The sequence below is a fragment of the Typopeltis vanoorti genome, chromosome 15 (genome assembly GCF_054136105.1).
Source record: "Typopeltis vanoorti isolate ZY-2024b chromosome 15, IOZ_Tvanoo_1.0, whole genome shotgun sequence".
Classification (NCBI taxonomy): Eukaryota; Metazoa; Arthropoda; class Arachnida; order Uropygi; family Thelyphonidae; genus Typopeltis; species Typopeltis vanoorti.
The window spans coordinates 82366313-82391305 of record NC_143563.1 but is presented as its reverse complement, the minus strand read 5'-3'; the positions used below and the strand labels follow the sequence as shown (position 1 = coordinate 82391305).

General features: G+C 35.5%; 1 protein-coding gene across 1 annotated transcript in view; it reads right to left on the bottom strand.

Annotated features, from left to right (window-relative positions):
- Window positions 1-24993, bottom strand: part of rhea (Talin_middle and talin-RS domain-containing protein rhea) — a 709058-nt gene that overhangs the window by 337546 nt on the left and 346519 nt on the right. Inside the window, exons 21-25 of the mRNA XM_090405775.1 lie at window positions 20044-20211; window positions 17693-17794; window positions 17365-17592; window positions 14561-14692; window positions 2563-2691 (exon numbers count right to left, since the gene is read on the bottom strand). Of these exons, the coding sequence (XP_090261901.1) occupies window positions 2563-2691; window positions 14561-14692; window positions 17365-17592; window positions 17693-17794; window positions 20044-20211 (759 nt within the window). The remainder of the gene's footprint in view (window positions 1-2562; window positions 2692-14560; window positions 14693-17364; window positions 17593-17692; window positions 17795-20043; window positions 20212-24993) is intronic.

Below are 24993 nucleotides of genomic sequence, written 5' to 3'. Positions count from 1 at the left end.
AAATAGCACATTCATTTTCTTCCCTCTAATTCTGGGTGAAAGGGTGTGCAAAGCATGGTCTGCCAGTCCTGACTTGCCATAATAATAGTAGCGAATATTTTTAATGTTCTTCCAAGTGGATGTTAACCAATCTTCCTGTTTGCTCACAGTAGGCCAAGTCACAGGGAACCTCATACACTCCAGGGCATGCTAGAAGGTGAAGTTTATTCTTAGGCGAGTGGATCATACTTGCGAATTTAGCATGCGGTTTGAATGTGGTGCAAAGGCCATGTTTCGTCAGTTCATTGGTTTTCTTTTCTGATGTACCTCTGACATAGGAAATAGAAATGGTAATGTTGTGTTACTGTGTATTGGGGAGAGAGAGAGAGGGATAATGGGGCTATGTAGTATTTTATCTATTTTGTAGGAATTGTAGCCGTTAGCCAAGGATGTATGGTGCAGATATTTGAGTTCTGTGGACAGAGCTGTATCATTCAAACAAATAGCTCTGGCTCTGTGTATAAGGATTTTTAAAATGCCATACTGTTGGGCTGGATGATAATGTGATTGTTTATGTAGATATCTTCCTGTATGTGTTGGTTTGCTGTAACTGGAAAAAGATAGTGAACCATCTGATTCTTGTAGAAAGGCTTATACGTTGGTAACACATGACTATTAAATTATTTAAGGAAATTACAACGTATACTGGGATATTAATTAAAAGAAACTTTAATAAATACCTCCTATATTTCGGCAGTGTCACATTGCCATCTTCATGGGAACATACAAATATGACACATGCATGCAGGCACTACAAAAAGCAAATGAGGCAGAAGAGAGAAAACTACTGTTGTTCTTAGAGTCCTAAAGATGTCCCGCAGTGGGCTATATTAGGTTGTCTTGGCTGTTGGGCTGAAGTTCTCAAGATGCAAGCTTCCCAAATTTGGGAGTTTCATGCACCCAAATTTGTTGAGCTTTGGAATGTTTTTTAGAGCTGAGACTGATTGCTGATTCCATGAACAATCTTTCACATTTAAATTTACTGTGGTGTATTAACGTGGCTTTCTTCCAACATGTTCTGCGGAGGGTATCTAGAGCATGATCTGCAAGTCCAGAGTGACCGGATGTAGTCTTTGTGTTCTGAAATCCTGACATTTGCTGTCCTGCCTGTTTGGCCAAAGCAGGACAGTTTACAGCTGCAAGGGACCTGGTATACTCCAGGTGGGTCTAGCTGGTCTTTGTTGGAGCAGATAAGGGATGCCAATATATTATATGGTTTGTAACAAGAAGTCAGGTCATATTTTTTTAAGATTTTGGTTAACTTTTCAGAGGTGCCCTGGATATAGGGAATGGTGATGGATTTAGTATAATCTGTTATGAAGAGGGCAGGGGATTAACTGGCTTTAATATTTTTTGACTTTTTTGATGGTTGTAGCCATTGGCTAAGAAAGTGTTAAGGATGTGGTTTAGTTCAGTGGTTAGGGCATTGTCATCTGAACAGATTAATTTTGCCCTGTTATATAGTGTTTTATAACCCCATATTGTTGTGAGATGGGGAGATTGCTGGTGAATGTATCTGCCTGTATGGTTTTCTCTGTTTACAGAAAACCTATACAGTGTTTTCTGTAAACAGAAATACAAGCAGATACATTCACCAGCAATTCACCAGAGAAAGATGTTTCTCTAACATCTTTCTCTAAATCCAGAGTAATTTAATAATAAGGTGAGACACCTTTTGGCAGCTCGTATAAGTAAATATGACTTCTCCATTGCTTCCACCTTAGTATCACCATCTCTGGGTCTGGCTCCAACTGACGAAACCTCAATAAAGGTCAAAACTGGTCTGGGTAGTGGCCCTTCCCTTAATGCATAGCATTATACATGTCTGCAAGGAGATGTGCTTTGCATTATGGGAGATACTAAGACAAGTGGTGATAAGAGCGTGGTCCACCTTTACCACGAGTTGCCTCAGTCCTGAAGATACTTCACGCGCAAACTTTGCTTACACTTGGATAAAGGATTAAACTAAATTTATTATAGAACATTACATATCATCCAAAACATTTTAGTAACTGAATTCACTTCCTATATGAAAGTCTCAGCAAACTTTTGCTTTATTAGCCTCACAAGTAAATTTTTTTTAAACTAGATGTTTAAATATTACTAGTGGGATACAAATAAATGTTAAGTAAAATTAGCTGAACTTCCTCATTTTAGCAAGACCACTGCACATGCAGGCTAAGAAGGTCGTATATAAGAAAGAAAGAAAATAGTGCCATGCTCCTATATATAACTCAACATCAGCTCAGATTATGCTTGTCAACAACCAGAAATAGTTTTGGAGATGTGCAAATCAGAGACAAAAAAATTACTGGTGAATATGGAAATCAGTGTAAGTAAGGACACTGATATTAAGATTCTACTGTAGTTATAAACCTTATCTATTTTTTCATGTGTATTCAGTGATGATAAATCATCACTGATGTGCATGTCATCATTAGTCCATCCCCCCCCCCCCCCTTGGAAGATTGGCTGTATATAAGAAACACCTGCTATCATAAAAGTTAAATAATATTTACGTACCTCTAGTCTTCTAATAAGCTTACGTTTCAGGGCATTACTTGCTGCAGCATTGGTTGCATTTCTTAATTCTTCAGCAGCTCTTCGAAGAGCAGCCTGGGATTCTGAGTCATGTGGATTACTTGCACATCCCTGTGTATGTACACATATACATAATTTTATTCAATATGACAATAAATGAACAACACATTTTACATATATATATATATATATATATATATTGAAAAATTAAGGGTGAAACATATAAATATATAATAAAGCAATATAGCTAGTTGATCCATTGTGCATTCTCGTAAGTAACAATGAACTCTGATGGGTGGTGATTATGTATGAAGGAATGGCAATGATACTATGTCTTTGTATTGTAGTCGTTCTATTCATAGTATACATCCTCTCCCACTCCAATATATTGAATTTCAAGTCAAATGTAGAAATCATATGGATTCCTTGATGATGACTAAAGGTGAATCAGTTAGAAGAGTAAAGCACTATCAAGCAGGAAAATTTGATATGGAATGGAGGCTAGAAGAATGAAATTTATGGTGGTGTGTTTACAGATGGGGCGCTTAAGGGTCAAAGCTGTATAACTGAGAGGAGATCTCCACATAGCCTTTAAAAGGATTGCGGAGAACTGACCAGGGCTTCTGACCTAATGTTCAATCTTCACCTTCTCGTATTGCACCCTGTTGTGTATCTACTTGGATACTGAACGAACGAGGATGGGCTGGCAATTTGGGATTTAGCCGACCAAATTGTATTCTTATTGGTTAAACCAAAATAAAAAATGATGGTACAACATGACAAAATTTCATGCCGGCTGGGGCGTCACCCAGTTAAACAAGGCTCCCGTTGTTTTCGCCAGGGAACCAGGGCGAACAGCGAAAAGTCAGCTACTGGAACAAATCTGAAAACAAACCCCAACTCAACATCAACAGAGTTAAAGATTGGTACTATCAACGTAAGAAGCCTGAATGGCAAAGAAATGGAGCTAGCTGAGGAATTAGATAAGTACCAGATCGACATAATAGGAGTGACTGAAACAAAAAAGACCAAAACTCGTGAGATCTTTCTGAGCAATAAATACAAAATGTTATATTCAGGCAATGACAATCAAGGAAAAGAAGGAGTAGCCATAGTATTCAACACAAAATACGAGGCTAATCTTCTTGAATGGCAGTCAGTCTCAAGTAGAGTAATGTGGGCAAATATGAGAATGGGGAACTGGACAATGAGACTTATTTGTGCCTATGGTCCCACAGAAGGTTCTACTAAGGCAGAAGTGGAAGAATTTTTTGAGGCTTTAGAAAAAGCAACTGACACAATGAAAAAGGAAAAGTTGGTCCTTGTTGGGGATCTAAATAGTAGAGTAGGAAATGATTGTGAGACATACAAAAATATTTTGGGAAAATTTGGAGAAAAGAGCAAAGCTAATAACAATGGCAAATATCTGTTGGATTTCTGCTCAGGACATGGACCGGTAATTACTAACACCATGTTCCAACATAAAAATGTGCACAAATTCACATGGAGAGAAGAGGCAAGGAATAAGAAAAGTTTCATTGATTACTTGGAGATTCAGTGGCAAACTCTGAAGAAAACATTGATTGATTCTGCCAGAGAGACATGTGGTGAGGTTGTCTGCAAGAATAAAAAAATCAGAACTCCCTGGTGGACACAGGAAGTTAAAGAGGCAGTGATGGAAAAGAAGAAAGCATATCAAAAGTTCCTGGCAAATAAGTCAGCTTGTGCTCTTAGAGAATATAGAGACAAATGCAAGAATGCTAAACACTGTGTAAAACAAGCTAAACAAAAGTCATGGGAGGACTTTGGCAAGAATATAGAAAATGAATATCAAGAAGGTGGCAAAATATTCTGGAGGTTGTTGAAGAAGCTTAGGAATGGAGGAAAGAGTGCTGTAAAAGGAGTTAGAGATGATAAAGGTGATATGAAAACTGGAGAAAAAGATATCCTTGAAGTATGGAGTAATTACTTTGAAAAACTGCTAAATGAAACAAGCAGTGATGACAGCACAGTGGTAAAACACACTGACCAGGCATGCAGTCAGGAATACATATCCATACTTGAAGTAGAAAAAGCCATCAAAGGCTTGAAATGTAGAAAGGCAGCTGGAGTAGATGATATTCGACCAGAATGGTATAAGAGTCTTACAGTGGCTGCACTGCATAGTTCAGAAAGCCAGGACAGAGGGACGAATTCCTGATGATTGGAGTAGAGCTCTCATAGTACCCATATATAAAAAGGGAAATAAAACTGAATGTGAGAATTACAGAGGTATTTCCCTACTGAGTGTTCCTGGCAAGATCTATGCAAGTATACTTGAGAAACGGCTGAGAAGAATTGTGGAAGAGAAGCTTGGTGAAGAACAAGCTGGATTCAGGCCAAATAGAGGCTGTCAGGATCAGATCTTCACTTTACAACAAATAGTCGAGAAAGCATGGGAATATAACAAAGATCTGTATTTAAGTTTTGTCGATTTGGAAAAGGCATATGACAAGGTGCCAAGAGAGAAGCTATTCAATAGGCTACAGTTATATGGTGTCAATGAGGCATTATATCAAGCAATACTTAGTCTTTATTTGAGTTGTAAGTCAGCAGTTAGAATTGAAGGAAGTAAAGGAAGATGGTTTAATGTTAAATCTGGTGTGAGACAAGGATGTACATTATCCCCTCTGTTATACATTATCTATATGGATCACATTATAAAGAAAGTGGTATTAAACATGATATCAAAATTGGAGATGTTAATGTCAGCTCTTTGCTTTATGTGGATGATGTTATACTTCTAAATAAATCCGCTACAAGTCTGCAAGATTCTCTGACTAAATTGAATAGCTGTTGTAATAGATATGGTATGAAGGTCGGCAATAAAAAGACAAAGACAATGAAAATAGGCAGAATCATTGAAAATGTCAACTGTGTTGTGAATGGAGAACCTGTGGAACAAGTGAAACATTTTAGCTACTTAGGCATGATTTTTACTGAAGATGGTAAATTAAATATAGAAATAGACAACAGAATCAGCAAAGCTGGTATGGTGGGAAGTCAATTGAATAAATTCATATGGAATAAGAGAAAAATTAGTCGGAATACTAAATTAGCTGTATACAAGACAGTGTCAAACCAGTTTTAACTTATGGATGTGAGAGCTGGGTCAGAAGTAAAACACTTGACCAAAGACTAGAGGCAGCAGATATGAGAGTCCTGAGAAAGATTATAGGCGTGAACAGATGGCATCAATGGCAATATCATATTAAAAACAAGGATATTAGGAAAGAACTTGACATTGTCAGCACCCAGGAATGCGTTAGCCGAGCTAATCTCAGGTGGTATGGTCACTTAAACAGAATGGGCGAGGAAAGATTAGCAAAAAAGTGTTCTCTGCTATGTTGGCAGCAAAACGACCCAGTGGAAGACCAAGATATAGGTGGATTGATACGGTACAAAGCGCCTTAGAAGATAGAAATATAAGATCTGATAATGTTGGAGTCTTGACGAGTAACAGACTGATTTGTAGGAAAATCGTAGATAGGAAGTTAGTAATGATATAATTTTTTCATGTAGTACTATCATATCCTGTACACCCCTTCTGGGTACATGGCAGGAATTTGATGATGATGATGTGTTTACAGACCTGACAGTTCAGCTGCTGGGAACAATGAAATGCATCACCAGATTACAATATTATATCAGATTAACATTTCAGTATGTTTTGAACAAGCTAAATGATGATGAAACACTGTCAGTTATGGATGTTTTTCTAAATCAATTAGGGAATTGAAACAACGTAGATCCGAATATAAATTAAATTATACTTTAATAGATATTTCCGATATTTCGGCAATGTCACATTGCCATTTTCTAAAGGAACTTACAAAAAAGGCAGGTGCACACAGGCACTAACAATACAGTAACTGAGAATGAAGATATGAAGCTATCGTTCTCCTAGAAGTCCTGATGGTGCCCTCTGGCGGGCTAAGTAGGCGTTCTTGGCCGTTGGGCTGAAGGTCTGCTGATGTATGCCTCCCAAATTTGGGGCAGTCGCATACAACCAAATTTGTTGAGGTTTGGAGAGTTTCTTAGGGCAGAGGCTGATTCCATAAATAATCTTTCGAATTTATATTTGCTCCGGTGTATTATTGTTGCTTTCTTCCACCGTATTCTGTGGCGAGTATCCAGAGCATGGTCTGGAAGACCAGAATGGCTATACTTGTAAAACTGGATGTAGTCCTTGTGTTCAGAAATTCTGATATTCACTGTCCTGCCTGTTTGGCCAAAGTACGACAGTTTACAACTGCAAGGGACCTGGTATACACCAGGTAGGTCTAGGGGAAGTGGTTGGTCTTTGGTAGAGCGGATAAGGGATGCCAATTTTCTGTAAGGCCTGTAACAGGAGGTGAGGTCATGTTTTTTTAGAATTTTGGTAATTTTTTCTGAGGTGCCTCGGATGTAGGGAATGGTGATCTAAGAGAATCAACAGTTATGGATGTGTGGAAAAAATTTTCAATTATGGATTGTATTGATCAGGTTTGATTATCATTATCTGAATTGAGACCAGAAACTATGAATGCATGCTGGAAAGTTATTTGGCCCGAACGTATTAAAGAGAATGCTCCTGTTCCCTTCAATCATACTGCAGAATAATAAGTTTGGCATGTAAAATTGGTGGAGAAGGATTCGATGATCTTACGTCAGCAGATATCGAAGAATTGTTAATTGATAAACCTCTTAGTGAAGACGAAATAGTGGAGATTGTTTCTGAGACTCCTGAAAGCGAAGAAGTTAATGATAATGATCAAGATAATCCTACTTTCATTGCTGATATAATTAAAGGTCTTAAACTGGCCAGTAATTTAGGCAATTATTTTGCCAAACAAGATCCAAATGAAGAACGTGCTGGGAAGTTTTCACATGAGCTTAAGTTGTTAATGTCTTCATACAGAGAAGACATTATATCGCGACTTATCTAAAGCATCAACACAGCAATTAATAACTGAGTTCATGCCTAAAACTACTGAAACAACCAGTGGTACTTTTGTTCAAGATATGACAAGAATTCCACAAGTTGAGGCGGAAATCGATGACAATAATACCATATCTAGTTGTTCCAGTGATATTACAGTCTCGTGAAAACGAAAGCTTTTGCGTTTATTGTCAGAAACTGATAGCGAATAACATAATTTTTTTATAGACTCCTTAGCAAACAACTGAAATGAATATGTTTTTTTTTAAAGTTCATTATATGCATGTGTGTTCTCCATGAAATGTAAATAAAAATCTTATGATCCTAATGAATTTAACGTTGTTGTTGTTTTTTCATTATTTTGCTTATATTTCAGGTTTGGAACCAATCTTCACTTTTTCTATGGAGTCAGTAGTTCTTTTTATGCAAATTCTATTTACGCATAATTTTTAGGAACGTATCTATTGCGTAAAAAGAGATTTAGGTGTATATCCATATGATTTCTGCATTTGACTTGAAATTCAATATATAAATTTTGGGAAACTTGATTACGAAATGTGGGCTTTTAGGACAGATTGAGAGTATATGCAGACACTGGTGACTAATATAAGCAGGTGGCTGATGGAAAGTGGTATACAGGAGATTTGAAATGTTCAGGTATTTTTGATGATGCAAAGAGAGCAGGGAAATCAGGGATACTAATGACATGAAACACACACACTGAATGAATTGCATAAGATAGAACTGTGAGCAAATAATAAAGCATTCAATAATATTATTATTAATATTCAATATTAATAAGTACAAAGCTATGCACCTTTTGTGTCACACTTCCAAAGGCATATTTAAAGAGTGAAAAACTACTTTCTTATCCTTACGCATCAGTGTTCAATTTCAGCATCACATTATCCTCCGAGCTGTATTTGCAATTTTGGCTATATGTCCTTCGAACTTCCATTTCCTATCCACCAAGACTTCCAAAGCCTCACATTTCTCCACACATAATTCCACCAATATAATAGATTGGTACAGGTCTGGTTTCAATATGGAACTAGATCTGTAAAAAATATTTGGTTTCAATATGAAACACATTTGTAAGAATATATTATATTGGTGGAATTATGTTTGGAGAAACAGATGAGGCTGGGAGTCTTGGTGGATAGGTAATAGAAGTTCAAAGGACATATAACAAAATTGCAAATACAGCTCAGAGGATAATTGTGATGCTGAAATGAATAGTGATGTATAAGGATAACAAAGTCACTTCTGCTCTTTACAAGGCCTTGATGTGATAGCACCTAACCCACAGTGCACAGATATGATTTCATGGGTTTCCAAGTGGATGAAGAAGCTGTAGAAACACTGCAAAGAAGAGTTACAAAGATGGTATCAGGATTAAGAAATGTGAGCTATGAGGATAGATTGAGAGTATATGCAGACACTGGTGAACAGGAGAAAGAATGATAGTATGGTGAAAGCCTATAAACTTCTGAAATAGTACTATTTATTCTGAAGTTGATTCCCATCCAATTATTGCCTAATTAAATCTTTGCCTCATGAGGGTTTCCAACTTCATATTGATGTACATCTGATCTGCTATAATGTCCCTAATAGTTTAGTGGGGTTTTCCCCTACCCTAATTGGTAACGAAGTAAATTATGTTAGACAAGAAATTATTATTATTATTATTATTATTACTAGATCTTCCGTGGAGTAGACAGACTCATCGTGGAAGGTTCATTCAACTGACAACATATTTATTATATAGAATCTTAAAGTCCTGAACACTCCTTGCATTAACAACACAATCAATGTATACATATTTATAAATTTAGGGACACAAAAACACACGTGTTGAAAAGATTATTTTACTAATTATTAATAAAATTACACTTGACGTTTCTACCCCTCTATCGAGGTCATCATAAGAAGGATACATGCCTGTAAACCAGTAAACTAAATCTACGTAGTTAATGAATCTTTTTCCTAGCCTGACCTCTAGCGATAAAAAAAATAAATAAATAAAATAAAATAAAAATAAATAAATAAAAAATATAACTTAAATTAAAAAATATAAAAAAATAATAATAATAATAAAAATACAACTACAATAAACTGCTAAAGTCCTCATGTATTAATATTCTTCTGGATTTGAAGTATAATATGAGATATAATATGATTTCCTTCAGTTGCTGTTGAATGTTACAAACACTTCACTAGGTTGTCTTCTTGTAGTGGGATTTTTCTTCAGCTTGTTTAGGTTGCTATACAGGTTGTAGATGGGTCCTCCACATTCTTGGAATGGTTAGGTCATCATTTTTGTTGAGATTTGGGTTATGTCTGAGCATTTCACATGACTCTCTAAATTTCCTCTCAAACCAGGTTTTGGTGCGGTGTAGGGACTTGGTATTTTTCCAATCAATTCTATGGTATGTTTGGAGTGCGTGGTCAGAAAGGCTGGTTGTTCCAAAATGGAAGTATTTAATGTGTCGTTTGTGTTCGTCTTGTCTAATTGGGATAATTTGCCCCGTTTCCCCTATGTATGGTATGTTACATGTGCATTGTATTTTGTATACCCCTGGGTGGGCTAGGTGTGGAAGAGGATCATTATAGGAACTGAGTAGGTGTCTTAACTTATTCGGGGTTTAAAGGTGGTTTTAATGTTGTATTTGTGTAGTGTTCTGTCTATTTTTTCAGAAATGCCTCTAACATAAGGAATAGCAATAGCATTCCAGAATTCTTTTTTGTTCTTACTGGTATCTTTGTGAAGGATCTCGTGAATAGTTTTTTTACTGTATCCATTTTTTTATAAATGTTTGGTTGATTATCTTGTATTCCCAGTTTAGAGCATGTTCATTAGAACAAATAGTTTGAGCTCTGTGTTTACGGGTGCTTATGACACCTAGTTTTCGTGTTGGGTGGTGGTAAGAATTTTTGTGTATGTATTGGCCTGTGTGTGTAGGTTTGCGGGGAAGACTGAGAAGGAGTGTCTCTAATTTTTTTGTGTCCCTAAATTTATAAATATGAATGCTGATCACCATATAACCTTAAAAGAAAGAACAATCAATGTATAAATCATATACATTATGTTGACAGAAGTATTTGGATGCCTTACGTGCCATGCAAATTATGGAACCTACCACATGCAAATATTCACGGAATGTCTGCATAAGTCTGGTAATAAAAGGTGGAATGTACTGCGTGTCAAGATGCCACATTCAGCTGCCCTGATAAACTTTTAATATGGGGATGGTAGTTGGGTGTCACATCAGTGTTTTTCTGTCTGTCATACTACTACCCATCTTGGCATACTGAAATTCACCATTGCTTATGTCATTTGTAGATGGAAAGCTGATGGTACTACCATAGTAGAAAAATGTGAGGCCACCAACAGTCATTGATTGAGATCAACAAGACCTGTCTCAAAATCTTTGAGCATCCTGCACATTATCAGCAGCAGACCTCGCAGTAAACCTGGAAAATGTTGCAGGGACATCTGTCAGCACTAGAACTATTCACAGAGAGATGCATGCCTTAGGTTACCAGCAGAGCTGCTGTGAACAAGCCACACATTTCCTCCAAAATGACGTTTGGACTAGTGTCTTTCATACCATTCCTGGAATGAAAATAGGTAGATGACTGGAAAATGGTTCTGTGGAACAATGAATTTTGCTTTCGAATGTTTCACTTGGAATGTTGTGTTTGAATCTGGAGATTACCCAGGGAATAGTTCCAACAGGGCTACATCATTCCAAATGTCAAGTTTGGTGTAGGCTCAGTAATGGTATGGGGGTGTTTCAGTTGAATGGGAATTCATCCATTAGCAGACGTACCCTAAACCATGGTGTCTGATGGCTACCTGGATATCCTGGACAACTTCATGCTTCTGAAGCTGCAGAAGTACTTTAGCATTGACTCTTGTATGCTTGAGCATGGCAATACTCTATGTCATACTGCATTGCATGTCCAAGACTGGTTTCCACAAAACAATGTTGAAGTGTTGGACTAGCTGGGCTCAGAATCCAGACCTCAATCCCATCAAACATCTTTGGGATGAATTAAAATGCCAAATTTATTCCAGATCAAAGCAGCCCTCATCAGTATCAGTAATGGGGATAGCTTTGCACAAGGAATGAAAAAATTTCCTGTTACGAAGTATCAAAAAATACTGTTGAAATATGCTCCAAAGGGTAGTTGCTGTCATATAGAGCCAAAAATGGTCCTGCTCAGTACTAGAAATGTAATTAAAACACTTTTTTTTTTTTTTTACCATAACCAGGTGTCTAAATACTTTTGTCAACACATATCCATATACAAGTAAAGAAATAGTGTATAACTGTATAACCATATTTTTAAAATACTCTGGATCAGAGAGTATTTCTACAAAAGTTTTTTCACTTCGTAAATTATCAAGAAAATTATAACAAAGAGGAAATTATATTTTTGTTCTAATCAGATACCCATGCATAAATAACTAAAGTTTGCATGCAAAGAATATTCATGATTAGGCTCCTAGTATACAGAATCTTTTAAAAAAATATGATGATTCATCATTTCTCTACTTGTGTATGGATAACATGACTTCTACATTGATTTAACCTCAGTGGGAGGTCAACCTAGGTTGATCTCCCACTGAGAAGACTTCAATAAAGGTTGAAAGTGGCCTGTGTGTGTGTGTGTGTGTGTGTGTGTGTGTGTGTGTGTGTGTGTGTGTGTGTGTGTGTGTGTGTGTGTGTGTGTGTATTATCAGCTACTCTGACCAATCTGTCTGATTTAAGCCTCAGTTGTGGGAAAGTTGGCACTTTCCCACAACTGAAGTGGAAAGAATGCAAAATAGCCCCAATGCATAAAGGAAGCTACAAGATAGAAGTAGCAAATTATAAGTCAATCAGCATCTCAGGAGGGGTTAAGGTATTGGAGAAATTGGTGAAAGACAGAATTCAGGACTGGGTGGAAAGGAATATGATATTCTATAAGGGACAAAATGGTTTTGTGAAGGGTCTTGCTTACTTTATATATCAAGTAAGAATGGAGATGGATAAGAGAAATGGCTACTTACTGATATTGATATACTTCGCAAAACATTTGACAAGATTCCACATAGAACTCTACTGCATAAATTGGAGCAAATGGGGATGAATATGAATCTGGTGTGTGGATTAGAGAACAGTTGACGGGCAGCTATCAAAGAGTGGTCTATGGAGTAGTTGAGACCAGGAGAAGGCACGTGACCAGTTGTGTACCACAGGGCTCAGTTTCATTTGTATATCAATGATATTGGAAATGATGGAAATATTCAGTTGTTTGCTGATGATGCAGAGATCCTATAGGAAACAGACTAGAAGTATGGACTAGGGTAAATGGCTGCCAGTTTAATGCAGCCAAGTGTAAGGTGGTGTACTTTTGGGGAGAGATCAGAAGCTATGTACTATACTGATGGAAATGAACTGCTGGAAACTGATGAGGCCAAGGACTTGGGTTATGATTATGCACAGGGAGTTGAAGTTATTGCATATTGGAAAGGTAACCAAAACAGCAAATCAGATTATGTGGTTGTTGAAGAATACTTTAGCAAGCAGAAAGGTTATTGTTTCGCTATATGAGACTTTAATAAGGCCACATGTGGACTACTGCACACACAAACACATCTAGACTCCCAGATTCTGTGGTGATGAAAAAGTTGTGGAGAGGATCCAGAGGCAAGTGACAAAGACTGTGGTATGTTTGTTCAGTGATCCCCATGAGAGCAGATTGACAGTCTGTAAGCTTCAAAAATTAGCTGACAGATGAAAAAGAGGAAACATGATAGAAGCATTTAAGTTATCAAAGGGGGTTTTATAAGACTGACTGTAAAAAAATGTTCAGTACATGGTAAGGGGGGGGGGTGAAACAAGGGAGAAGTTGTAGAAGAGTGTGGTTAGCAAAGGTGTTATGACTAAGTTTATTGCTTAGAAGGTGGTGAATGAGTGGAATGGATTGCTAGTAGTTGTGGGTGCTTCATTAGTGAATGAGTTTAAGAAGTATGATAGGTATTATGTGAATGATGACTAGTGTGGGAAAAAATGGATCTCCCAAGATGAGTCTTCTGACTCCATGGAGATATATGTATAATGATAATATCATCTACTCAAATTTGAATAACTGGAATTTTCTGTTTTTTTCTAGATTGTGTTTCATGTATCTTTAGAATTATGCTTTAGGATTGGCAACCCACACTTGGGTTGCCAATCCAATAGGCACAAAATTGTTTACAGAAGAGAGCAATTAGGTTAGCTAATAACTCATCTCAAACCAATTCACTCAGTTTTTTCAGACAGGCATCCAGTTTCTGCTGCATATATTTTCTACATATATTTCCATAAGTTGTGTTTACAGAACTGTAATTGCTCCACTCTCCTCTAAATCTGTTAAGCTTTATGTGAAGTTGTTGGCCACCATCCATTTAAACATATAAAACAATTCATCCCCCCCCCCCCGTGTTAAGTTCTCTTCACTCTATTCTTTGGAAAGCCTCCTTTTACCATTTCCTAAAGAACAAAAATCTAGAGCCTTCAAATTCAATGCTAGCAAGTTTCTTCTTTCTAATGAATTAGTATCCATTCAGACTATACTGCAAGGTGAAGAAACTAGTGTGCAAAATTATCATTAAACATAATATTTTTTTTTAATGAAATGCATTATGATTTCCTCATATTAAAAAAAGTAAAATAAAATTTGTGGCTCTTAAATTAATTAATAAAAATTTTATTAATTTTAAAAAATATTAATTTTAACATTAATATAATTTTAAAAAATATTAATAAAATTAATAAAATTAATTTTTTCCCCTTTTATATCTCTTGACCAAATATCTTTTGCATTGTTTTATGAATTACTACATATATGGTACATTATTTAAACTACATTTTCCTATTATATAAAATAATCAAAATCTACATAGAATAATATCCCAATTAATGTATTTTTTGAGATTTTTGATCAACAATTTTTGGGAAAAATGGGGGGGGGGGGGGGGGGTACCTTTGCTGCTTCCACCATGCGAGCAGTAGCATCAGCTAACATTTTTGCTGCAGCCAATAAACGTTTCTGCACATCAGAATCCGGCTGGGCTTCGGCTTCTCCCTTAATAGCTTGTATAAGCTGTGCTGTAGCCTGCAATTTGTAAAAAATAAAATGAAGACTATAAACCATTTTATTTAAATCAAAAGTTTGATGTTGATTCTTTCATAAGAGGAAGTTTACTGAATACTTTTTTACTATTTTACTTGGGAATACTTTTATTAAGTATTCCCAAGGAATACTTAATAAAAGTGTGAACTAAATTTTGTTTCACCAGTGTGAAAATTAGTAATATCAGTTAGATTGTAAGTATGCAAAAATTTAAAGTGACAGAAATGATTGTTTAGGCTGCACTAATGACTTCAAAGCCAAAAAATATATATGAGAGAAGATATGAAAAATTATTGGAAGAAGTGACAAAGTAAATACATGTGCTGCCATACTGTAACAGAGGCAATTTGAAGTGAAGGGCAGTGATTGTAAATGAATCAATGCATAGGTTGTAGATAGGTAGGGATAGGCAAATGAATCAATGCACAGGTAAAGTTTGTAATCTATGGACTGAATTTGACAGACAATAGGACTTTTATAATGCTGATGGACTACATCTAAATGGATTAGATTTAGAGTTAGGTGTCTTAAAAAAGTCTTGCTCACAGAGAGCGTGGAAGCACAAAGTAAAGAAAAGTGAAGTTATTAGAGTGAATGTATGAGAAGGCACCAATTAGGAGGGGGGAGGAAAGCAGAATCTAGTCTCTCGAGTGACAAAATAAAACATGGTAGTCAATATAAGGTGTAAAGGTGATAGGGTGCCAAAGGGGGATATTAGTTTATGTATAGTACTGCTAGAAGAATAAGTAGGAAGAGTACTATTGCACTGGTTGGTGCAGCCTCGCCAAAGTTATAAGCAGCAGTGAAAACTGGCTGACAGAAGATGATGAAGTCACAGGGTTAGAAAGTGAGGCATATAGTATTTTCAGGGACAACAGAGAAAAGAAAACAAAGAGAAGGGTTAATGCTGATGATAGAAGATGAACTACAGCCAAAAAGAATATGTAGAATCAAGCAGAAGGTAGATGGATGAATAATATCATTAAGGAGGTCATACTGACAAGGATAATGCAGATAGCAGTTCATTAAAGGCATAATATTGATATATCCCATGGGATTATATATCACTTCTTGGATTGACTTACAACTTTAGCCTTCACATAAACGCAAAACATCCATAGCTTTCCTCACCCCCCGCCACCCTCCAAATATCCTCTCAGTGTCCGTTTCTACTCTATACATTTGTTTCTTACTTCTTGTATACACCTCTTAACTGTATAAATCCGAACTCCTCCTTATCCTAGAATATCATTCTCACATATGGGATAGTGCACTAAAAACCTATCTAAAAATTCTTGATGTTATTCAGTTAAATGGTAAACCCTCTCTTTCACAGACTCACTTCAGTCATTTTTTCATAGGCACTCTTTTTTTTACTTATGCCTTTTTCACAGGTACTTTCATGAATGCTGTTCCACTGAACTGGCTGCTGCTATTTCTCCACTTTCCCTTAAACCTGTAAACACATACGAATGATAGCCAACATCCATTTACAGTGCAATTCCAAACATAATAAACTAACTTCTTGTCATCTCTTTCATTCCATCGACCTCTATGCTTTGGAAGAGTCTGTCCCAAGGAATACAACGTCCAGCTGGTCAAAAAACAAAAGGTTCCTTCTTTATCTCTTTCTTCTTGGCTATTTACACCCAAACATGGCACTAATGTGCTGAGGGTTTTACTATCTACTTGTGCAAGACTGATATTAAAAACACTTTTATATATTCTCCTATACCATACTGGTCACCTTTCAAATGATTCTTACCTACCAAAACAATCAACTTTTTCACTTTCATTCTTTGTATTCTAATAGCATCACTAACATCCTTAATCTTCACATCTGGAAAACACAATTTCATCATGTTCTCAACAAGCATTCTTTATCATAGATTCACCATGCAAAACCCTCTACATACTTGTTTGCTCTTTCATACTCAGCCGTCTCTTTTTTTCTCTGCTATTCCACTCACCAGCCAATCCCTTCAACTTAGGCATTGTTCAGTGAATGACTCCATCTTCTACCACTTCTTTCATGCCATGATTCCTACATTATTCATCTTTGCTCACTTCCACTACTGCACCTTCATTGACATTCTCTCTCTCTCTCTCTCTCTCTCTCTCTCCAACAGTCACATTTTTGAGCCTTTTGTCAGTAACATTTACACTAATAAACACTATATTAACACATTTTTTACTGAATAAATCATTTAGTGAATTTAAGTATCAATAAGAACTTTCATATGTATAAGAACTGTCAATAGTGAATTTATGTTTCTATAATATCCCCTTCTTTCTGCCTTTCAACTAATTTTTTAAAAAACCACAATCAATCATACACTCATAAAAACAAAGCACTAATACAGATAAGCTTAATGTTATTAATTACTTCTGAAAAATTATTTATCTTTGTGTATCAAATTAAAGAATGACCATTATCAAACCTAAACCAGCAGAAACCAATTATAAGCATCATATACAATTTCACATATTTTAACACACTTATTGACATCCTAGTATTTTGCAAATTACATATCGACAATCATTTTTAAACAGTGATTACAAGAGGAGACATATCTATTGAAAAACAGAATAAAACAAATAGTGGTTCTGAATAACTAACCTGTTTTGGAAAAGCATGATTTTTTCCCCCTTACCTTAGCTAAGATTTTAGCTTGTCGAACCATTTCTGCAGCATCACCAGTACTGCTGAAAAGTTTATCTGTAGCATCAAGAATAGTATCCACAGCTCCATCATGGATAGATGCTTGATCACGTTGTTTGGATAAAGTACGAATGTGATTGAGCAAGTCATTCAAAGCATCATCAACCTGTAGAGCTGCAGTCCCCATGTCTTTTAGTAAATTTTCATCTTGGGTTGCTTCCTAGTTGGAAATCAATAATCATAGTTACTATGAGAAACTTTACTTTTATTTAAAGTAAAATGGATAACTGAAAAAAAAAAAAAGAAAAAGTTAGACATACCTGGCAAATTGCTGCAATACTTTCTACTGCTCGAGAGACTTCTTTAGCAGCTTCAATTAGTTGTTGTTGACAAGTTGGATTGCTGATGGTTGGTGCCACTACCTGAAAACAATTGTTTCAAATAAAAATGTACTGTGTGTACACATGCATGCATGTGCACACACACACACAGCATATCTTTATTATTTATATATATATATATATATATATATATATATATATATCAGAAATAATCATAAAATAAAATATTAAATAAAAAATAACAAAATATTTAAAGATTTCAAAAAATTACTAAATCTAGTAATTCACAAACTACTGTTTAAAGTATTGAACATTCCATATTAAATTTGAACAGATATATATGAAAAATTTTACATAAAAATGTGTGTGCACATGCTAATACTCCATTATTCAAGTCTTGATGATAGAATATCTTGTTTTAGATTTAGTTACTATAAACGTAAATCCAGAATTTAAAAATATTAATAATAGTAGTAATAATATGTGATCACAAACAAGCTAGAAGCAGTATAAACATCTCACATGCATATCTGAGCACTTTGAAGCAAGTTACAATGTCTAATTCAAAAATTACAAAATTAAGTTATCTCTGCAGAAAAATTAGAGTTCGTGAAGGTAAACAGTACTGATGTATAAGCTGTTTTCATGCTGTATATCAAGAGCAAAAACTGAATGAAAAGTGAGAAAAAAATGCCTAATCAATTGGCATTCCTTTGTTTACAGAACTAAAAACAGTCATTAGAGTAGACCTCCCTCCCATTCCCAAACAGTGGAACTTATTGCTTTACTAAATGAATGGAATCAGACCTTGGTCTGATTCCATAGTTCAAGTAAGTATTTACAATAGAGCAATAAATGGCTATCATTTGCAGAAGTTATTACCAAATACGAATGAAAGATGCTTATATTTATAAAGCCAAGAAAATTCCAAATTATGTGATGGAATCATGCCATAATAGAACAACATGAAAAGAGAGAATTACCAACTTTCTTTAATGCAATGCTGATGGTAATGATTCTTCTTCTCTCCCGTAGTCCTAAATGGACCACTGGGTCATTCATGGCTGGTAGGGATATTCTTTGTTAGTCTCCTCTAATCATCTTGGTCTCTTGTTCTTGATATCAGTTGAGAAAGGGAAGAATTTGTCCATTTTTTTTTTTATGTTATCAGTCCATTTTAATCGAGGTCGGTCCCTAACCCTTAGTCCTGGAACAATTCCTTCTAGTGCTTGCTTTGGAATGCCATTAGCCCTCTCCACATGTCCGAACCATTTCATCTGTCTTCTTCTGATGACTGTCAGAATATTTCCCCTTTTTCTCCCATCTATTGAATCAATCAGTTTTCAGACATTTTCATTGCTTTCGTGAGCGGTATAGGGAATTCTCAAAAGTCTTCTGTAAGTTTTCATTTCAAAAGACAGGAGTCTCCTCTCATCTTCGCTCAATAAAGTCCAGGCCTCACAACCATACAAGAGGATAGAATTCACCAAGGTGTCAATTAGTCTGGTTGTGATTGCTATTCTATTATCTCCCCACAATGGGTTTAACTTCTGCAGGGCCACGGTTGCCTTAGCAATTCGGTATTTAATGCCTGTTTTTGAACGACCATCTTGACTCGACGTGCTTCCTAGATAAGTGAACTTGTTTATTCTCAATTGTTTATTGCCAATTTGTATTTTTAAGAATTCAATGTCTGATTTTGAGGTTATCATTGTTTTTGTTTTTTGTAGGTTTATGTATATATAATTTTACTTTCCCCTTAATATTGGCTCAATTTCTATCACAGGTTTTTACCAGGCTAAGTAACTTGGATTCGTAAAAATCTAATTAATGTCATGATAGAGTAGTTTAATTCTATCTGGATAACCACTGTATCTTGTTAAGTTCTGTATTCTTAGACCAAATTTATCTGCTCTATGGGATGTAAAACTTTTTTTTGGGGGGGTGGGGGGGGTGGACACACTTCACACCTTCTCATCAGTGTGGCACAGTTACTTTCAGTTCAAATCAATTCATATAGAATAGTATTCTTATCAAGGTATTACAACTAAAGGCTGTTAAATCTGCTGATTAAGCTGCAGAGGCTCTTTACCTTACACAAATATTTAAAATACCTTAAAACAATTCACAAAAATTAACATCCCAACCAATCATGACATCTATAGATGTCCAGCAAAATGTGGATACGATTCTGTAACATCTATTGAATAACATGGTTAAGAAGTGCAATTTGGTGTCACTATTTCATCCACCACAGCCAGAAGAGAGGTTAAATAATTTTAACATTTTATGAACATTTTAATATTTACTTTATATAGTCTGAATATTACCTTTGCACAAGCAACAAGCTGTGAAGTTGTCAATGCACACTGGGTGGCAGCAGTAATAACTTTGTTCTGGACAGCCTGATCATCACATTTACTAGCAACATTTTTGGCCTTTAACACAAGATTTGCTGTTGCATTAGCAACCCGTTTGGCTAACCCTAAAAGAATATCCTGGGGGGGGGGGAGAGAAAAACACAAATATATATATATAAACACACAAACAAAAAAGCAATAAAGTTACTAGTTGTTTAATAGAGACATGTACATATTTTTTGAATAACAGATTCACACAAGTAAGAGAAAACTAAATATAATTTATCACTCTTATATATTCACGAGCTTTCAAGGAGAAGACAGAAGAACTAGTAACAACATTTAAATTCTGAATACAAGAACAAGTCATACAGCATGAATATAATATCATGTGTCTTGGTTGCAGCTGTCCATTGGGAGGAAACCCTATCAGAGTTCAGAGATGTGAAAATATATGCATAATTAATTAATTAATCTAAAAATAATAAATAAATAGAAACATAAAAAATTATAAATTTTATTCAATTCCCAAAACTTAGAAATAGGCATACAGTTTGTCTGATTAAGTTTAGGATGGTGGCATAATATGGCATCACGTGATTCAATAGATGATTTTGGTATGCTTCCAGTGAACTTTGTGTCTAGTGTTGATGACATGAGAAGCAAGGCCTGAGCCTTCAGAATCCAAAAATCTTATATAATTTTGATGATCTTTGATTCTAATAGTAGCACAATGGCCAGTTTGTACAAAGTAACAAAGATGACAAGAACAGGGTATTTGATAAACGCCAGACAAGAATAATGGTGATAACATATCTTTGATAGGTGGTAAGAAAGATGACAACTTCCAGGCTGATTTGAAGGTCCTTTAAGGTAGGGTATGCTGATCATTTTAACATTCAGAATGAAATCTGTAAGAGGGATGATAATTATTAAATATTTTCTGTATCAAGGTCTCTGTTTTCATTAAGTAATAGAGTAAGTTTTATTTTATTTAATTTTCTCGTACTCAGCTATTAACACTTTATAAATCCCAAGTCCAATAAATCCTAGAGTACTGTGTTCATATTTAGGGTGAATCCAAAACTCCCTAAGAATTCTTGACTGTATAAAGAAGAAGAAGGCAATCTTCCTTATAGGTGACCCATCTCCAGACTGATTTCCAGTCACTTTCCCATAAGTGACTGTTTCTGCATTATGCTTTTTTGTTTTATTTTTTAAATAAGTACTTTCATGGTGCTAATGGCAGACACCAATATTCCTCTGCTTCCTCTAATCACATAAGAACTAGAATAACCACCAGTCAACATCCATGCACAGTTCAACTCTATACATGCCGAACCAACATCTTATCTTTTAACTTCATTCTGCATAACACTGTTATTTGGAATGATCTTCCCCATACCATTTTTCCAATGAGTATACAAACCCCCTCCCCCAGCTTTTCAAGAAACTTGTTATTAGATTCCTTCTATCTGCTTGTCTATACATGGTGGTGTTGTGTTATAAGTCTCTTGAGATCTCTTGTTACAATACAAAACGGAAGTTAGTAATGATATAAAATTATGTAGTACTACCAGAGAATTCTGTATACACTCTGTGAATGCATACAGAAGAAATGTGATGGTGATGGTAATGAGATATGTTTTCACTGGCATCAAAGGAGCTGATGTAAAATCAAATTCTGTTAAGAACGAAAATGTGTTCCATCTTGTTCCAATTTGATCCTTCTTAACTGTGATGTCTGTGATGGAATAAATGGAAGCCCATGTAAATTGGTGACATCATGAGAAAATGTTGTGTATAGATTTTTTTTTTTGATAAAAGTGTTTGCTTGATAATACTCAGCTCTGCTGTTAGTATGAATATATGTATGTAGCATATATCCCACAGAGTGCTGTGGTTTTTTTTATGTGATTTTGACCCATAAAATGCAGTAAAGCTGTAATAATATCTTGGGGGGGGGGGATCTTAGTAAAACACGGATAGGCTAAGGTTCATATAATACATAAACTCTTCTCTCAGACATGGAACTTTTCTAAAGTAACTTCACTTTCACTGTCTTGTGAGACCACCACTGAAACTCATCTACTACCTAAAGACACTCACAAAAACCTCCATGCACACAGTGGGATCTGAACTCACAGCTGTTAGTTGGTGAGTGGATATGCAAATCATTTGGCCAGGCAGGTTAGCAGTCTATATCTCCCATAAGGGTAATGGGAAGTGGTAACTGCAAGTTGAGAATGAACAAGGTTACTGTAAGATGAGATTAAATATATCTTCAACAGGTAGAATAAATAGAGTAAAATGTAATAAAATGACCTACTAAAGGACATATGGCAGTTGTCTCTTAAGTTGGTGTTGATTGGGACTTGCTGGAATGAGATGTGGTTGCTCAGAATGATGGCAGGTCCATTCAATGTCCTGTCTTTATGGATGACAAGGGCATACCATACCATAGGAGCATCACCAGGTTTCAAATAATTCTCCTGCTGGAAAAAGTACACAGGACTATGAATCATCAACAGAATCTTGATGTTTTGGTGGAATCCACAATTCTACCAAAACATCAGTGGCATCATGTGTTTTGTCTGGCTTCTCTTGGATAATGTGCCCATGTTTTCCAAGACATCGTAAAATTTAACACTATTTAATATGCATGGAATTTTAAATGTTAGATTGAATATATTATATATTGAATTTATTATAATATATATAGGAAGATTGATTTATTTGGTTGATATATATATATTTTTTAAAAATTGAATGACTAGAAACTGAGAAAAATGAAAACAAAGTTTATTAGCACAACTAGTTTCAGCCTTCTTCAGGTGCATATTAAAAAAGAAATAAGTAGTAAAACATAGAGGAAATAACTGTAAACATCACAGAAAGTCTGCATATTCAAGACTGTTCTTCTCTCATTGGCTTCATTGTTGGGCGTATGCATGCATATAGCATCTCGTGAACATCAGTATTTGATCGTAGTACAAAGATAGTCTGAAAGGTTGTAACTCATTGTTGTTGAGATGTAGGGGATTGAGAATGATTTCTTTTGATTCTATTATCTTCCTTTCTAATTCATCGTGGCAACGGAAAATGTTATTAGACTTGTCCCATAGGGCTGTATGGCTAAGGTTTTCTTCATTAGAATGGGCCGAGAACAGAACATGACTAGACAAAGCACTGGCTCACGTTCTCCTGTAACTGACATCTCTCTTATGTTCTTCAGTGCGTAACTCGATCGATTTCTTTGTTTGGCCAAAGTAAGGTATATCACAGTTACACCAAATCTGGTAAACACCAGGATATTTAAGGTTGTGATGTCTAGGTTTTGGACGGCTCACTAAAGAGGAGTAAATAAAGTTCTTATGTTGTATTTCCTAAGAATCTTGGCCAATTTGAGTGAGACAGAGATTATGTATGATATAGAAATATTACCTTTCACACTATTGGTCTCTTCATTATGGCAAGCAGGTGGATTTAATAGGAATTTGTCAATTGTTTTTTGAGAATAACCATTTAGTTGAAAAGTAAACCTGAGAAAATGGAGTTGTTTATTAAGTTCTATCTCATCATCAAGAAGACAGCGAACATGATATCCTAGTGTAGAAATGATTCTAAACTTTTGAGGAGGATAATGATGGGACTGACCATGGCGATATCTGTTGGTGTAGGTAGCTTTTCTGTAAATTGAGATTTTTAATTTCTCTGAGGAACAGGTCAGTTTGATGTCCAAAAAAGGAAGAGAACCATTAGCTTCAAACTCAACCATAAATTTTATGTTCGGATGTTGATTATTTAGATGTTCTAGGAAGTTCAGGAGAGATTCACAGCCATAGCTCCAAATCAGGAAAACGTCATCAATATATCTTTTCCAAATTCTTGGTTTTAAAGGATAAGAAGAGATGGCTTTAACTTTCAGATTTTCTAAATAGATGTTCTTGCGAACATCTATATTTATATGTAACCAACAGTTTTTCTCATCTGATATTCTACATCCCCCTTCTGAATAGTGACAATGTTAGAGAATCATGGATCACCTGATCATCAGCAAAAGGATGGGAATGTAGGACTTGTTCTTCTATGGGTGCACCCATTCCAAGGCATTGCATGTTCCAATTTTCCAAGGCTGTATCTAGGTGGATCTCAAATCTAGGTGAATGTTCATGACATAGAACATTCCTGCTTCAGTCCCTTGCTAGTAAACACATTCCTCTGAAAGTTTGTTAACAAACTTTACAGAGGACCTAGATCCCTGGTACATTCTCTGCACCATTTCTATTGTTCCTTCATCTATTCTTACTCTCTTAAATAACTGCCACATTGTATCATAAGCTTTCTCCAGATCTACAAAAATCAAATGGAGTTCTTTTTCCATTTTGGGGGATATTTGTTCTAAAGAATATGTTGCAAGCAAGATCTTCCTTCTGTAAAACTATATTGTTCCTCTGATATTGGGATATCTAAAATTCAATTCTATCTCTCATGATTTAACTAAACATCCTACTAATCAAACACATAATACTTATTCTTCTATAATTTTTAGAGAAATAAAAATGTTATGTTAATCCAAGAAGAGAGAGAGAGATATTCTGAATAGCATTATCAGAAGTAAGTGGAGAAAAAGAAGAAAAAAAATTAGTTATTTTTCATGAAATAAAAAGAGCAAAATGGTGTTTTGGAAATATTAAAGTGACTAGTTTGTTGTTGTCCCATTGCAGGACAGTCTGAAGATCAGTTTTTAGGGTACTTAACAAAGCTAATCTTTGAAGCTTATGATGTCTGAGCATAAGGCTGAGCATCAGCAAAGCTGAAAATAGGGTTTGAGGTCAGTGTAAGCAGATTATTTATATAAATAAGGAAGAAGGTTGGTAAAATTACAGAGCCCCAAGAAACATCTGTATTGACAGGAAA